The sequence below is a fragment of the Oncorhynchus mykiss genome, chromosome 11, assembly GCF_013265735.2.
Source record: "Oncorhynchus mykiss isolate Arlee chromosome 11, USDA_OmykA_1.1, whole genome shotgun sequence".
NCBI classification, from domain to species: Eukaryota; Metazoa; Chordata; class Actinopteri; order Salmoniformes; family Salmonidae; genus Oncorhynchus; species Oncorhynchus mykiss.
Window position 1 is genome coordinate 13,780,440 of NC_048575.1, and position 18,150 is coordinate 13,798,589.

At 43.6% G+C, this 18,150-nt stretch overlaps 1 protein-coding gene across 3 annotated transcripts in view; it reads left to right on the plus strand.

The window, feature by feature from the left end:
• Nucleotides 1-18,150, plus strand: part of dpp6a (dipeptidyl-peptidase 6a) — a 367,766-nt gene that overhangs the window by 333,756 nt on the left and 15,860 nt on the right. For all 3 annotated transcript variants that reach the window (XM_036934924.1, XM_036934926.1, XM_036934925.1), the window contains one exon: nt 18,006-18,053. In XM_036934924.1, coding sequence (XP_036790819.1) covers nt 18,006-18,053 — 48 coding nt within the window. The remainder of the gene's footprint in view (nt 1-18,005; nt 18,054-18,150) is intronic.

An 18,150-nucleotide genomic window follows, 5' to 3' on the forward strand; every position in this document is an offset into this window, starting at 1 on the left:
ATATTTGTTAAAAACATCCTCAATATTAATTGCAGACATGTTTTGACTTGTTTCTACAACCTGTAACGGAACTTTAGTTTTTGTCATGGAGAAAATGGTCGCGCCTCCATGAAGATGGATTACTGGACTGAACACGCTAACAGGTGGTTAAATGATGGGCTTTATGGAACAAATCAGTCATTTATTGCCGAACTGGGATTCCTGGGAGTGCCTTCTGATGAAGATTATCAAAGGTAAGTAAATATTTGTAGTGTTTTTTCAAACTAATGTTGACTCCAAGATGGCGGAATTGTCTAGTTGTTTATAAGCAGGTACTGAGCGCCGTTCTCAGATTATGCTTTTTCCGTAAAGTTTTTTTGAAATCTGACACAGCGGATGCATAGAGGATCAGTCTCTCTTTAATTCTGTGAATAACACTTGCATCTTTTATCAATGTTTATTAGTATTTCTGGGAAAATCACTATGTTTTTTTAATCAAAATATTACTGCACGTAACGCACCAATGTAAACTGATTTTTTTATATAAATATGTACATTATCGAACAAAACATACATGTATTGTGTAACATGTCATGTGAGTGTCATCTGATGAAGATCAAAGGTTAAGGATTCATTTTATCTATATTTCTGCTTTTTGTAACTCCTCTCTTTCGCTGGAAAATGGCTGTGTGTTTTTGACTTGACTGTGACCTAACATAATCATATGTGGTGCTTTCGCTGTAAATCATTTTTTAAATCCGACACCATGGGTAGATTAACAAGATGTTTATCTTTAATTTGCTGTATTTAACTTGTTATTGTGTGAAAGTTACATTTCAAAAAAATATTTTTGAATTTCGCGCGCTGCGTTTTTAGCGGAATGTTGAGGTGGGGTTCCGCTTGCGGAACGCCGTCCTAGACAGGTTTTAACTCGCCTCTCAAAGCACTTCATAATGACAGAAGTGAGTAAGAGTAGTTCAGTTACCTTTGCTTTCTTGGGTACAGGAACAATGGTGGACATCTTGAAGCAAGTGGGGACAGAAGATAGGGATAGGGAGAGATTGAATATGTCCTTAAATATTCCAGCCAGCTGGTCTGCACATGCTCTGAGGACGTGGCTAGGGATGCCGTCTGGGCCGGCAGCCCTGCGAGGGTTAACACGCTTTAATGTCTTACGTTGTCCATGGAGAAGGAGAGCCCACAGTCCTTGTGTAACATATAAGCTGGGAGTCGGAAAGCAAGTGCAGGTGGTGAGTTTAATAATAAACGGAACATAGACCAATACAAGAAACACGAGTAGCGTATAGACATGAACCATAGTTCCCTTCCCCATGCAGTATTGACTAAGGAAATGACAGATATAAGGGACGTAATCAGTGAAGTGATGGCGTCCAGGTGTGTCTCATGGAGACACAGGTGCACGTAATGATGGGTGTGTCTAACGATGGTTGCCAGAGCCGGTGGTGGGTAAACCGGCGACGTCGAACACCAGAGGGGAGGAGCGGGAGTAGACGTGACACCTTGGAGGCGTGCTGCGTTGGTGGCACTATTATCCTCAAAGCGGGCGAAGGTGTTTGGCTTCATGGCTGGTTTTCCCTTTGTAGTCTGTAGACCCTGCCACATACAGTGCCTTGCAAAAGTATTCACCCCCTTGGCATTTTTCCTACTTTGTTGCATTACAACCTGTAATATAAATTGATTTTTATTTGGATGTCATGTGATGGACATACACTAAATAGTCCAAATTGGTGAAGTGAAATGAAAAAAAAGAACTTGTTTTATAAAAAATAAAAACATTTAAACATGGAAAAGTAGTGTGTTCAGATGTATTCACCCCCTTTGCTATGAAGACCCTAAATATGATCTGGTGCAACCAATTACCTTCAGAAGTCGCATAATTAGTTAAATCAAGTCAACCTGTGTGCAATCTAAGTGTCACATGATCTCAGTATATATATATATATATATATATATATGCCTGTTCTGAAAGGCCCCAGAGTCTACAACACCACTAAGCAAGGGGCACCACCAAGAAAGCTGCACTATGAAGACCAAGGAGCTCTCCAAACAGGTCAGGGACAAAGTTGTGGAGAAGTACAAATCAGGGTTGGGTTATAAAAAAATAGAAACTTTGAACATCCCACTGAGCACCATTAAATCCATTATTAAAAAATGGAAAGAATGTGGCACCACAACAAACCTGTCAAGACCAAAACACACAGACCAGGCAAGGAGGGCATTCACCAGAGAGGCAACAAAGAGACCAAAGATAACCCTAAAGGAGCTGCAAAGCTCCACAGCGGAGAGTGGAGTCTGTCCATAGGACCACTAAGTCGTACACTCCACAGAGCTGGTCTTTACAGAAGAGTGGGCAGAAAAAAGCCAATGATTAAAGAAAAAAATATGCAAACATCTTCACCAAAAGGCATGTGGGAGACTCGCCAAACATATAGAAGGTACTCGGGTCAGATGAGACTAAAATTGAGCTTTCTGGCCATCAAAAAAACGCTATGGGTGGCACAAACCCAACACCTCTCATCACCCTGAGAACACCATCCCCACAGTGAAGCATGGTGGTGGCAGCATCATGCTATGGGGATGTTTTTCATCAGCAGGGACTGGGAACCTGGTCAGAATTGAAGGAAAGATGGATGACGCTAAATACAGGGTAATTCTCGAGGGAAACCTGTTTCAGTCTTCCAGAGTTGAGACTGGGATGGAGGTTCACCTTCCAGCAGGACAATGACCCTAAGCATACTGCTAAAGCAACATTCGAGTGGTTTAAGGGGAAACATTTAAATGTCTTGGAATGGCCTAGTCAAATCCCAGACTTCAATCCAATTGAGAATCTGTGTGTTACGAATCCCTTTTGCCCCGACAGTCTAGGGGGATGGTAATGAGACGCGTAACATAACTCATGCAAATTATAATTGTGACAAAGTAAAAGTGTGAACGAAATCTGAAATCTACCGTCAAACTCAAGGTTTATTTATAAACACACGGTAATGGGGGGAGCAGGAAAAGGGGCTGAGCTGGACCCAAGGAAAGAAACAATAAGTATACAAAAACACCCCTAAGCTAGACTACTTTAACAACAGCTAACTAACCAAAAATACAGTGGGTGGTCCACCCAGTTCTAACTAGTGTATTTAACAAAGTTCACCTACGGGTAGTGTATGCCCATGGGCGTCTTGTCTTGTTTCCCCCTTTTCCCACCAGCAAACACCATAAGCAATAACAATACTCACAGGAGATGACAAAGTGATTTGGAGGTGCTCAAACAAAAGAGGTCTAAGACACAAAGAGAGAGTGAAACAGAGCGATCTACATACATGGCATTTACAGAGAGATTGAGCTCTAGAGCAAACAACTGATGGGGTTTTTAAACCAAGGGAAATGAACTGTGATAGGGTAGGAAATAGGAGGAGGTGTGTCTTCTGATTGATGATTGATTGTTGACTGATTGGGGAATGATGATTTTCACCTGTGAGGGAGAAGGAGAGAAAAGAAACACACACAGGATACACACACAGACACAGGATACTTGTATCCGTAACACTGTGGTATTGCTGTACCCCAGCGGAACCCATCCAACTTGAAGGAGCTGGAGCAATTTTAACTTGAAGAATGGGCAACAATCCCAGTGGATAGATGTGCCAAGCTTATAGAGACATACCCCAAGAGACTTGCAGCTGTAATTGATACGAAAGGTGGCTTTACAAAGTATTTATTTCACAAACAAATATATTTTGCATCTTCAAAGTGGTCAGCACTTTGTATAAATCAAATGATACAAACCCCCCCAAAAGTCTATTCTAATTCCAGGTTGTAAGTCAACAAAATAGGAAAAATGCGAAGGCGGGTGAATACTTTCACAAGCCACTGTACGTCTCATATCTGAGCCGTTGAATTGCGACCTCACTTTATCTCTGTACTGATGTTTTGCCTGTTTGATTGCCTTACGGAGGGAATAACTACACTGTTTGTATTCGGCCATGTTCCCAGTCACCTTGCCCAGTTAAATGAGGTGGTTTGCACTTTCAGTTTTGCGCAAATGCTGTCATCTTTCCACGGTTTGTGGTTTGGTTAGGTTTTAATAGTCACATTGGGTACAATCAATCAATCAAATTGATTTACAGTAGAAGTCGTATGTTTACATACACTGTCACGTCCTGACCTTAGTTCCTTTTTTATGTCTCTATTTTAGGTTGGTCAGGGCGTGAGTTGGGGTGGGCATTCTATGTTTTGTTCTATGTTTGTATTTCTATGTGTTTGGCCTGGTGTGGTTCCCAATCAGAGGCAGCTGTCAATCGTTGTCTCTGATTGAGAACCATACTTAGGCAGCCTGGTTTCGCCCTTGAGTTGTGGGTAGTTGTTTTCTGTCTCTGTACCAGACAGGACTGTTTCGGTTTTCTTATTTTTGTTCTAGTGTTCAGTGTAATTAAAAGATCATGAACATGTACCACGCTGCACCTTGGTCCTCTCCTTCTTCCACCTATGACAATCGTTACATACACTTAGGTTGAAGTCATTAAAACTTGTTTTTAAACCACGCCACAAATGTCTTGTTGATAAACTATAGATTTGGCAAGTTGGTTAGAACATCTACTTTGTGCATGACACAAGTAATTTTTTCAAGAATTGTTTACAGACAGATTATTTTACTTAATTCACTGTATCACAATTCCAGTGGGTCAGAAGTTTACATAAATTGACTTTAAGCAGCTTGGAAAATTCCAGAAAATGCATCATATTGTGGGGGTGCTTTGCTGCAAGGTGCACTTCACAATATAGATGGCATCATGAGGCGGGAAAATTGTGGGGCTATATTGAAGCAAAATCTCAATACATCAGTCAGGAAGTTAAAGCTTGGTCGCAAATTGGTTTTCCAAATGGACAATGAACCCAAGCATACTTCCAAAGTTGTAGCAAAATGGCTTAAGGACAACACAGTCAAGGTATTGGAGTGGCCATCACGAAGCCCTGACCTCAATCCCATAGAACATTTGTGGGCAGAACTGAAGAAGCGCGTGCGAGCAAGGAGGCCTACAAACCTGACTCAGTTTCACCAGCTCTGTCAGGAGGAATGGGCCAAAATTCACCCAAGTTATTGTGGGAAGCTTGTGGAAGGCTACCCGAAACGTTTGACCCAAGTTAAACAATTTAAAGGCAATGCTACCAAATACGAATTAAGTGTATGTAAACTTCAGACCCACTGAGAATGTGATGAAAGAAATAAAAGCTGAAATAAATAACTCTACTTTTATTCTGACATTTCACATTCTTAAAATAAAGTGGTGATCCTAACTGACCTAATTTACTAGGATTATATGTCAGGAATTGTGAAAAACAGAGTTTAAATGTATTTGGCTAAGGTGTATGTAAACTTCCAATTTCAACTGTAGCCCTTGGTTCACTCCAGACTTGACTGCCCTTGACCAGCACAAAAATATCCTGTGGCATACTGCATTAGCATCAAATAGCCCCCGCGATATGCAACTTTTCAGGGAAGTCAGGAACCAATATATAGAGGTAGTTAGGAAAGCAAAGGCTAGCTTTTTCAAACAGAACTTTGCATCCTGTAGTACAAACTCCCAAAGTTTTGTGACACTGTTAAGTTCATGGAGAATAAGAGCACCTCCTCCCAGCTGCCCATTGCACTGAGGCTAGGAAACATTGTCACCACAGATAAATCTACGGTAATCGAGAATTTCATTTTTCTACGGCATCCTAGATGATGAAGGTCAAATGTACACCTTTTCCCTGAAACACCCACAATACCCGTATTGACCATATTCCCAAGCATCTCCATGCAGTCAGACTTTTGATGCCACCAGGGTCACAGGGTCACCCCCTCTCTGTATGTCCGAGTGTGACCTCCTCCCCATGGATTACTGCAGCTAGTGTTGCCAGCACTGCCACTGCCTGGGTGGGGGCACCCCACCGGAATCCCCACCGGCCAGTTACAAGGTCGTCAAGACTCTCATTAGCAGCTTTGAGAATTTCCTTGTATAGTATGCTCTTCCTTTGGGGGGCTTTGGCTTTGCAGGACCAACCCTGCCAAGCAGGCTCAGAATCTAGATATAATTCATTTAAAAAATGTAGTCCCCATGATAGGACAATAAATCAATAAAATGTTTAATTTATTTTAAAACTGTTCCACCATGATAGGACAATAAATAAATAAGATGTATAATACATTATAAAAGTATATCCATCATCTGAACAACATTGAAAGTCCTCTCACACCCCGGCTCACAGCAATACATTGGCTCTGGGATATGCAACCATTTCATTACTCATTCACTCACTTTTCCCAAACATAACAAATAAAAATAAACACACACCACACCATCCACACATACTGTGCCTTCTGTTTACATAGTTTTTATCTTCACCATGTTGAATTAGTGCTTGTGTGTTCCAATTAGTTATATGTGAAGATAGATACAAAGGCAATTTTTTTTTATTGATTCTTACAATCCATAACCGGGCTAGAATTGTGTTTCATTATTTTCCTCATCTATGAGAACTTTGTAATTTTTTAAATAACCATGGAGTTGTCTTTGTGTCTGAACAACTGGTTATCAATATATAGTTTATCAACGATGAGAGTTACTTGTTTTCCTTTTAATCTATTTTCTTTGAAAATTGGATACAAAACTTTAAGCTGTTCTGCAATTTCCTCCGGAAACTGATCATTCCTGCCTATTTTCGTGCCAGCAAGTCTTTTACCCAGGCTTTTAACCATTATTTTATTTTTAAATGAAGCAAATTTGGCAACGATTGGGCGTTCATACCTTTGGCCTCTCTGTCCGAAGCGGTGTACACTTTCAAGTTGGATTTTGTCGATTGCTTCGCGTGGGATCTGAAGCGCTGTAAGGAGGAACTCTCTAACTACAGATTCAGGAACTTCCCTTTCTTTCTCCTGGATACCTATAAGTACTAGATTTTCTCTCATGGATCTAGTTTGTATGTCCAGTAAGGCTCCTCTCAGAACGGTGTTCTCCTTTTTAAGTTAATTCACTTTGGTTTCAATCTTATTGACTATCCCTTTTAGCTTGTTTGTTTACTTCTCCAATGTCGCAGCTTTTTCATCACTCATCTCGAGGCTTGCCTTCAACTCTTTTATATCCTTACTAACTAATTAAAGTATACCCAGTTTGTCATTTATTGATTTTAACAGATCGGTTTCGACCTTTACCATTCCCGGTGGTGAAAGTATTAAATCGTCTGTGTCAGTAGAAGAGTCACGTTTTCATTTTGGAATCGGTTCCCTTGTCTTACTCTCCGTCATGTTTGGGTGTTGCTTGTTTTTGTAATATTTGTCGATAAATGTCTCTAGTCTTAAGATTTGTTTTGTGTTATTATCCAGATTGAAGGTTATCACCCACCAGATTGTGTAGTGCTAATATTTTAGTCTAACTTGCCGATATTGAATATTACGTTTTTATCTTGAGGTGCTCTACATAACTTCGTTCAGTTCGCCATTACTTCTCCGCCATCCTTCCAGGCATCTGCCTTCTTTCTGAGGAGGCTGTAGACCCAGACCAGCTCCCCAGCCACAAAGTGCCTTCCCCGGGTGGGCACATCATAGTTCCTCTTCTGCCTCACACCTGCATTCACCAGCTGCTCTCTGGCGAAAGTGTGGGCTGTCTCCAGGCGGTCCTGGAGTCTCCGGGCATACTCCTGCCCCGGGGGAACAGGAGTGCTATCCAGTGGCCGACTAAATGCCATCTCTGCAGGGGTGCGGAATTCTTTCCCCAGTATGAGGAGGACAGGCATGCAGGAGGTGGAGTCTTGGACAGCGGAGTGGCATGCCATGAGGATCATAGGCAGGTGCCTGTCCCAGTCACGCTGGTGTTTGGCAGAGACTATGGCCAGCTGCTGTCCAAGCGTTTTGTGGACGCGTTTCACAAGGCCATCACTTTGAGGATGGAGAGGAGTAGTGTGGGTCTTGTGCATACCCAGCCTCTCACACATGGTGGCAAACACACAGGACTTAAAGTTTCTGCCTTGGTCTCTGTGAATGGACTCTGCAGCTCCAAACCTGCTGAACATCTCCACTGTCAGGCCTTCGACGATGGTCTCTGCCTCCTGGTCAGGCAGAGCATAGGCCTCGGGCCATTTTGTGAAATAGTCCATGGCCATGAGCACTCAGCGTTTTCCACTGTATGTGGTGGGGAACGACCCAACTACATCCACTCCCACCCTCTCCATGGGAGCCCCAACTGGGAACTGTTGGAGCTGAGCATGAGAGCGGCCTGGAGGGCCCTTTCTCGCTGTGCAGTTGTATCAGCAGCAGAAATAGTCCTCCACATCCCTCTTGTGCTGCCCCCAGTAAAATCCCTGACGGAGGCGGCGGAGTGTTTTTGTGACCCCAAAGTGTCCAGTCCCCATGAGTGCTCTGGGGCACAGCCTCCCGCAATGCTTTTGGGACCACCACCTGCCACCTCTCCTCTCCCGTAGCTGACTCCTTCCAAGCCCACTGTAGCACGCCATCAGCCAGCCGCAGTCTCTCAAACTTTGACCACAACCCTTGGTCATGAGTGCGAACGCTGCCACCTCTTCCCACAGTGGCCTCAGCTGCGTCTCTACCCACTGTAGCACCGGCTGTAGGTCTGTGTCCCGTCCCTGCTGCTGCCCCGTCGACAGTCTGCAGCTCACAGCAGACATGCCCGCTCGCCCGACACACTGTGGCACAGACCCCTCCTCTGCACACAGCTCTCTCTCAAGTCCCTCTCTCTGATGAGAGAGCTCAGGGGGGCGAACAAGGTGGCCTCAATCAGTGCACGTTTGAGGGTGTTGAAGGCACCCTCCACTGTCCAGGTGAAGGCCTTGTCCTTCCGCAGCAGGCGGTTCAGGGGAGCAGCAACACTTGAGAAGCCCCGTACAAACCTCCTATAGTACGAGGCCAGGCCCAGGAAGCTCTTCAGCTGATGCTGGTCGGTGGGGGTGTACCAGTCTCGGACAGCCCCCACCTTGTCCTCCATGGTGCTGATACCCTCCTTCCCCACTCGGTGGCACAAGAAGGACACCTCTCTTCTCATGAAGTGGCACTTCTCGGGGTGAAGTTTCAGGCCTGTGGCAGCCACCCTCTCCGACACACACTGTAGTGGTCCCAGGGCTGATTGGAAGGAGCAGCCATGGGCCAGGATATCATCGAGGTATACCAGACACTGCTGTCAGGGGAGTAGCTGGAGCGTTGCACAGGCCGAAGCACAGGACCTTGAACTGCCAGTGTCCTCTGTTAGTGGAGAATGCAGTTTTGGCTTTGGCCTCTGGGGAGAGGACCTCCTGCCAGTAGCCACTGTGGAGGTCTAGTGAGGGGAACCAGGAGGACCCCCTAACCAGGTCCAGCGACTCATTGATACAAGGTATGGGGTATGAGTCCTTCCTGGTTACCTCATTCAGCCATCTGTAGTCCACACAGAACCTCAGCTTGCCCCACTTCTTAGGAACCATGACAACTGGCGTCACCCAGGGGCTGTCTGAGGGCTCAATGAAGTCTGCCCGCTGCATCTCCAGTATAGTCGGACAGGGCCACAGTGTCTCCCGACCCCTCCTGTCTCAGCCTCCAGTAATTATGCTGCAACAGTTTATTTTATTTTATTTTACCTCTATTTAACCAGGTAGGCAAGTTAAGAACAAGTTCTCATTTACAACTGCGACCTGGCCAAGATAAAGCAAAGCAGTGCGACACAAACAACACAGAGTTACACATGGGATAAACAAATGTACAGTCAATAACACAATAGAAAAATCTATGTACAGTGTGTGCAAATGTAGTAAGATTAGGGAGGTAAGGCAATAAATAGGCCATAGTGGCAAAATAATTACAATTTAGCAATTAACACTGGAGTGATAGATGTGCAGAAGATGAATGTGCAAGTAGAGAATGTGGGGTGCAAAGGAGCAAACAAATAAATAACAAAATGGGGATGAGGTAGTTGGGTGGGCTATTTACAGATGGGCTGTGTACAGGTGCAATAAGTGGTAAGCTGCTCTGACAGCTGATGCTTAAAGTTAGTGATGGAGATATAAGACTCCAGCTTCAGTGACTTTTGCAATTCGTTCCAGTCATTGGCAGCAGAGAATTGGAAGGAAAGGTGGCCAAAGGAGAAGTTGGCTTTGGGGATGACCAGTGAGATATACCTGCTGGAACACATGCTACGGGTGGGTGCTGCTATGGTGACCAGTGAGCTGAGATAAGGCGGGGCTTTACCTAGCAAAGACTTATAGATGACCTGGGGACAGTGGGTTTGGCGACGAATATGAAGCGAGGGCCAGCCAACGAGAGCATACAGGTCGCAGTGGTGGGTAGTATATTGGGCCTTGTTGACAAAACAGAAGGCACTGTGATATACTACATCCAATTTCCTGAGTAGAGTGTATTTTGTAAATGACATCACCGAAGTCAAGGATGGGTAGGACAGTCAGTTTTACGAGGGTATGTATGGCAGCGTGAGTGAAGGATGCTTTGTTTGCGAAATAGGAAGCAGATTCTAGATTCAACTTTGGATTGGAGATGCTTAATGTGAGTCTGGAAGGAGAGTTTGCAGTCTCACCAGACACCTAGGTATTTGTAGTTGTCCACATATTCTAGGTCAGAAACGTCCAGAGTAGTGATGCAAGAAGGGCGGGCGGGTTTGGGCCGCAATCAGTTGAAGAGCATGCATTTAGTTTTACTTGCAATTAAGAGCAGTTGGAGGCCATGGAAGGAGTGTTGTATGGCATTGAAGCTCGTCTGGAGGTTTGTTACCATAGTGTCCAATGAAGGGCCAAAAGTATACAGAATGGTGTCGTCTGTGTGGCGGTGGATCAGAGAATCACCAGCAGCAAGAGCGACATCATTGATATATACAGAGAAAAGAGTCAGCCTGAGAATTGAACCATGTGGCACCCCCATAGAGACTGCCAGAGGTCCGGACAACAGGCCCTCCGATTTTACACGCTGAACTCTATCTGAGAAGTAGTTGGTGAACCAGGCGAGGCAGTCATTTGAGAAACCAAGGCTGTTGAGTCTGCCAATAAGAATGTGGTGATTGACAGAGTCGAAGGCCTTGGCCAGGTTGATGACGATGGCTGCACAGTATTGTCTTTTATCGATGGTGGTTATGATATCGTTTAGGACCTTGAGCATAGCTGAGGTGCACCCATTACCAGCTCGGAAACCAGATTGCATAGAGGAGAAGGTACGGTGGGATTTGAAATGGACGGTGATCTGTTTGTTAACTTGGTTTTCAAAGACTTTAGAAAGGCAGGGCAGGATAGATATAGGTCTGTAACAGTTTGGGTCGAGTGTCTCCCCCTTTGAAGAGGGGGGTGACCGCGGCAGCTTTACAATCTTTAGGGATCTCAGACGATATGAAAGAGAGGTTGAACAGGCTAGTAATAGTGGTTGCAACAATTGCTGCGGATAATTTTAGAAAGAGGGTCCAGATTGTCAAGCCCAGCTGATTTGTTGGGGTCCAGATCTTGCAGCTCTTTCAGAACATGAGCTATCTGGATATGGGTTTGACCGGGGATGATGAAATAAGTATTTGACCCCCTCTCAATCAGAAAGATTTCTGGCTCCCAGGTGTCTTTTATACAGGTAACGAGCTGAGATTAGGAGCACACTCTCAAAGGGAGTGCTCCTAATCTCAGTTTGTTACCTGTATAAAAGACACCTGTCCACAGAAGCAATCAATCAATCAGATTCCAAACTCTCCACCATGGCCAAGACCAAAGAGCTCTCCAAGGTTGTCAGGGACAAGATTGTAGACCTACACAAGGCTGGAATGGGCTAAACAACCATTGACAAGCAGCTTGGTGAGAAGGTGACAACAGTTGGTGCAATTATTCGCAAATGGAAGAAACACAAAAGAACTGTCAATCTCCCTCGGCCTGGGGCTCCATGCAAGATCTCACCTCGTGGAGTTGCAATGATCATGAGAACGGTGAGGAATCAGCCCAGAACTACACGGGAGGATCTTGTCAATGATCTCAAGGCAGCTGGGACCATAGTCACGAAGAAAACAATTGGTAACACACTACGCCGTGAAGGACTGAAATCCTGCAGCGGCCGCAAGGTCTCCCTTCTCAAGAAAGCACATATACATGCCCGTCTGAAGTTTGCCAATGAACATCTGAATGATTCAGAGGACAACTGGGTGAAAGTGTTGTGGTCAGATGAGACCAACATGGAGCTCTTTGGCATCAACTCAACTCGCTGTGTTTGGAGGAGGAGGAATGCTGCCTATTACTTCAAGAACACCATCCCCACCGTCAAACATGGAGGTGGAAACAGAAAAGCCGTCCAGGACCTAAAGGGAGCACTGTGTTCTGGACCCTTGCTGGTGACACCAGACTTCACCCTCGTAACGGACCATGTACCACGGGTTTGGATGTCGGAAATAAGTACAGTAATGCTCGGGCCACCTGCTGGTTCCTGTCCTTACAGCCCTTTGCTATCTCTGTCTCTCTCCCGGTCGGAGCTGGGGGGGAGAGATATCTTGCAGGTAGCTGGCTCACCCCTGAGCCTTATATGGACTTCCTTCCCCAACGAGGAAAGGCCGTTTGGGTCGTTAGGCTAGGTAGTGCTTGAGGATGAAGAAGGAAGCAACCTGCACAAAGGACTGGATTGGCTGAGGACCCGAGTGTGAGGATTACCCCTGTAAAACGGAATGGACAAAGAGAACGGCTTGTGGGTTGTGAGGTGATTGGTGAATTCCCCCATCTTTCTCTGTGTACGAAAATCCCTAATAAACTTCCCCTTTGCATTCTATTTGTGCTACTGGTGCCAGTTTTGTTATTGAACTTTGTCTTGCTACTATATATATATATAAATATATATATACAGTTGAAGTAGGAAGTTTACATACACATTAACCAACAACATTTAAACTCAGTTTTTCACAATTCCTGACATTTAATCCCAGTAGAAATGTCCTGTTTTAGGTCAGTTAGGATCACCACTTTATTTTAAGAATGTGAAATGTCAGAATAATAGTAGAGAGAACTATTTATTTCAGCTTTTATTTCTTTCATCACATTCCCAGTGGGTCAGAAGTTTACATACACTCAATTAGTGTTTGGTAACATTGCTTTTAAATTCTTTAACTTGGGTCAAACTTTTCAGGTAGCCTTCCACAAGCTTCCCACAATAAGTTGGGTGAATTTTGGCCCATTCCTCCTGACAGAGCTGGTGTAACTGAGTCAGGTTTGTAGGTCTCCTTGCTCGCACACTCTTTTTCAGTTCGGATTGAGGTCAGGGCTTTGTGATGGCCACTCCAATACCTTGGCTTTGTAGTCCTTAAGCCATTTTGCCACAACTTTGGAAGTATGCTTTGGATCATTGTCCATTTGGAAGACCCATTTGCGACCAAGTTTTAACTTCCTGACTGATGTCTTGAGATGTTGCTTCAATATATCCACATAATTTTCCCGCCTCATGATGCCATCTATATTGTGAAGTGCACCAGTCCCTCCTGCAGCAAAGCACCCCCACAACATGATGATGCCACCCCGGTGCTTCATGGTTGGGATGGGGATCTTCGGCTTGCAAGCCTCCCCCTTTTCCCTCCAAACATAACGATGGTCATTATGGCCAAACAGTTCTATTTTTGTTTCATCAGACCAGAGTACATTTCGCCAAAAAGTACAATCTTTGTCCACATGTGCCGTTGCAAACCATAGTCTGGCTTTTTTATGGCGGTTTTGGAGCAGTGGCTTCTTCCTTGCTGATCGGCCTTTCAGGTTATGTTGATTATATCACAAATTTTACTGTGGATATAAATACTTTTGACCTGTTTCCTCCTTTGCTGTTGTCTGGGATTGATCTTCACTTTTCGCACCAAAGTACGTTCATCTCTAGAAGACAGAACGCATCTCCTTCCTGAGCAGTATGACGGCTGCGTGGTCCCATGGTGTTTATACTTGCGTGCTATTGTTTGTACAGATGAACGTTGTACCTTCAGGCGTTTGGAAATTTCTCCCAAGGATGAACCAGACTTGTGGAGGTCTACCATTTTTATCTGACATCTTAGCTGATTTATTTTGATTTTCCCATGATGTCAAGCAAAGCACTGAGTTTGAAAGTAGGCCTTGAAATACATCCACAGGTATACCTCCAATTGACTCAAATTATGTCAATTAGCCTGTCAGAAGCTTCTATAGCCATGGCACAATTTTCTCTAATTTTCCAAGCTGTTTAAAGGCACAGTCAACTTAGTGTATGTAAACTTCTGACCCACTGGAATTGTGATACAGTGAATTATAAGTAAAATAGTCTGTCTGTACACAATTGTTGGAAAAATTACTTGTCATGCACAAAGTAGATGTCCTAACCCACTTGCCAAAACTATAGTTTGTTAACAAGAAATTTGTGGAGTGTTTGAAAAATGAGTTTTAATGACTCCAACCTAAGTTTATGTAAACTTCCTACTTCAACTGTATATACAGTGGGGCAAAAAAGTATTTAGTCAGCCACCAATTGTGCAAGTTCTCCCACTTGAAAAGATGAGAGAGGCCTGTAATTTTCATCATAGGTACACTTCAACTATGACAGACAAAATTAGGGGAAAAAATCCAGAAAATCACATTGTAGGATTTTTTATGAATTTATTTGCAAATTATGGTGGAAAATAAGTATTTGGTCGCCTACAAACAAGCAAGATTTCTGGCTCTCACAGACCTGTAACTTCTTCTTTAAGAGGCTCCTCTGTCCTCCACTCGTTACCTGTATTAATGGCACCTGTTTGAACTTGTTATCAGTATTAAAGACACCTGTCCACAACCTCAAACAGTCACACTCCAAACTCCACCATGGCCAAGACCAAAGAGCTGTCAAAGAACACCAGAAACAAAATTGTAGACATGCACCAGGCTGGGAAGACTGAATCTGCAATAGGTAAGCAGTTTGGTTTGAAGAAATCAACTGTGGGAGCAATTATTAGGAAATGGAAGACATACAAGACCACTGATAATCTCCCTCGATCTGGGGCTCCACGCAAGATCTCACCCCGTGGGGTCAAAATGATCACAAGAACGGTGAGCAAAAATCCCAGAACCACACGGGGGGACCTAGTGAATGACCTGCAGAGAGCTGGGACCAAAGTAACAAAGCCTACCATCAGTAACACACTACGCCGCCAGGGACTCAAATCCTGCAGTGCCAGACGTGTCCCCCTGCTTAAGCCAGTACATGTTCAGGCCCGTCTACAGTTTGCTAGAGAGCATTTGGATGATCCAGAATAAGATTGGGAGAATGTCATATGGTCAGATGAAACCAAAATATAACATTTTGGTATAAACTCACCTCGTCGTGTTTGGAGGACAAAGAATGCTGAGTTGCATCCAAAGAACACCATACCTACTGTGAAGCATGGGGGTGGAAACATCATGCTTTGGGGCTGTTTTTCTGCAAAGGGACCAGGACGACTGATCTGTGTAAAGGAAAGAATGAATGGGGCCAGGTATCGTGAGATTTTGAGTGAAAACCTCCTTCCATCAGCAAGGGCATTGAAGATGAAACGTGGCTGGGTCTTTCAGCATGACAATGATCCCAAACACACCGCCCGGGCAACGAAGGAGTGGCTTCGTAAGAAGCATTTCAAGGTCCTGGAGTGTCCTAGCCAGTCTCCAGATCTCAACCCCATAGAAAATCTTTGAAGGGAGTTGAAAGTCTGTGTTGCCCAACAACAGCCCCAAAACATCACTGCTCTAGAGGAGATCTGCATGGAGGAATGGGCCAAAATACCAGCAACAGTGTGTGAAAACCTTGTGAAGACTTACAGAAAACGTTTGAGCTCTGTCATTGCCAACAAAGGGTATATAACAAAGTATTGAGATAAACTTTTGTTATTGACCAAATACTTATTTTCCACCATAATTTGCAAATAAATTTATAAAAAATCCTACAATGTGATTTTCGGGATTTTTTTTCTCATTTTGTCAGTCATAGTTGAAGTGTACCAATGATGAAAATTACAGGCCTCTCTCATCCTTTTAAGTGGGAGAACTTGCACAATTGGTGGCTGACTAAATACTTTTTTGCCCCACTGTATATGTATGAAAAAAGCATCTATACACTTCCTGATAAACTCAGTCACCGTATTCGTTGATGTTATTCTCAGAGGCTACACGGAACATATCCCAGTCCGCATGATCAAAACAATCTTGAAGCATGGATTCCGATTGGTCAGACCAGCGTTGACTAGACCATATCAAGGGTACTTCCTGTTTGAGTTTCTGCATATAGGAAAGGAGGAGAAAAACGGAGTTGTGATCAGATTTGCAGAGGGCAGGGCCTTATAGGCATTTCGAAAAGTTGTGTAGCAGTGATCCAGTGTTTTTCCAGAACGAGTACTACAGTCAATGTGTTAGTAGAACTTCGGTAGCATTTTCCTCAAATTTGCTTTAAAATCCCCAGTTACAATGAATGCGTCCTCAGGACATGTGGTTTCCAGTTTGCATAAAGTCCAGTGTAGTTCTTTGAGGAACCTCGAGGTATTGGCTTGATGGGAATATTTACGACTGTGAATATAACCAAAAATAATTATCTTGAGAGGTAATATGGTCGGTATTTGATTGTGAGGTTTTCTAGGTCGGGTGAACAAAAGGACTTGAGTTTCTGTATGTTATCACAATCACACCATGAGTAGTTAGTCATGAAACATACACTCCTGCCTTTCTTCTTCCCGGAGAGTTCTTTATTCCTGTCTGCGCGATGTACTGAGAACCCAGCTGGCTCTATGGACGTGGACAGTATATCCCGAGAGAGTCATGTTTCTGTGAATCCCTGATCTGTCTCTGAGCTAGTCAATCCCTGATCTTCACACTGAGCTAGTCTACTTTATTATCCAGAGACTGAACATTACATTCTGGGCTAATGTAAGAAATAACCCACCAAAAAAACAAAATACCGCAATGTTGCATAGGAGCTAGAAGCAGAGCTGCCATGTCTGTCAGCGCCATCTTCTTCCATCCTGCCTCTTGGCCACTTTCATTTATTTGACATGATTGTGATATCATTACAGAGCTGAGAGAGATTGCCTAGACTACTTTGCAGAGTCACAAATGTTTCTTTCTAGCATGTTCTCAATTTGCTAAGTGCATCGATCATTTAATTATGTTTGCCCTCCAAGTGCAGTGATGTGGTTTAGGAGACAGAGAGAGTATATTTCTACAGGGGCTTGTTTGTTTGCAAGCTAGCTCCAGAACACTCCAGAAACTATTTTGGCTGTGTTAAATTGATTGAATAAGCTAACAATAGCCTCCCCAACAATAGCAAGAAAGTCTGGAAAGGATATGTTGTGCTTGTAGAAAAACATGTTTAGCAAGAATTATTAGAGACAACGTCAGGCTTTCAGACTTTGATCAATGATGTTTTGATTTTGTGTCTGAACTTTGAGGCTCAACTATGTTGTGTCTCAGTCTTCTATCGACAAGGTGCAATTTTAAATTACAGATTCTAAAGGAAAACATTTATTGAGTTCAGATTATTTGATTTGATTTGAGTCTTTTTGCAAGTCTTTTTAGAAATGGATAACTAAATAACCCTTTCCCATCCTCTTGCTTCCTCAGAACTATGGACAGTGGGGACACATTTTGAACCATGCAGTCACTGTTGTACAGATGTAGGATTTTAATTTGAACACCCTGTTGCATGAGAACTGTCCTACAATGCAGGAAATGTAAAATGTGTAGTGTATTTGCAGTTTAAAAATACTTCTGATGTTTGTAATTCTCACTTTGAAATTTCAGACTTATGAAAAATGTATCAACCCCTAAAATAATGTAAATTATTTATAATCAACATAATAATTCACATTTCCGGTTGCTGCAGGATTATTTTCTTGCTGTAGCAAACTGGCTCAAATTAAGATCCTATGTCTGTACATGACAAGGAGCCACAGAATGTACTATTACACCGAGACAAGACCGAGACGAACCAGAGTAGTGCCACCACAAACTAATGGGCACCATGTCTGATGTTGATGTCTTATTTGGTCACATTTGTTTCTGTTTTGGTCTTTCTCCAGGCCCTGATGTCCCGTTTGTAGCAGTGTACAGCACACAGGACAGACAGAGTGAGTCTTCTAGTTAAGATTCTATTTAGATTCTGTTGCATGAAAACATAGGTTAGGGGTACTCAACTCTTACCCTAAGTCCCGGAGCCTGCTGGTT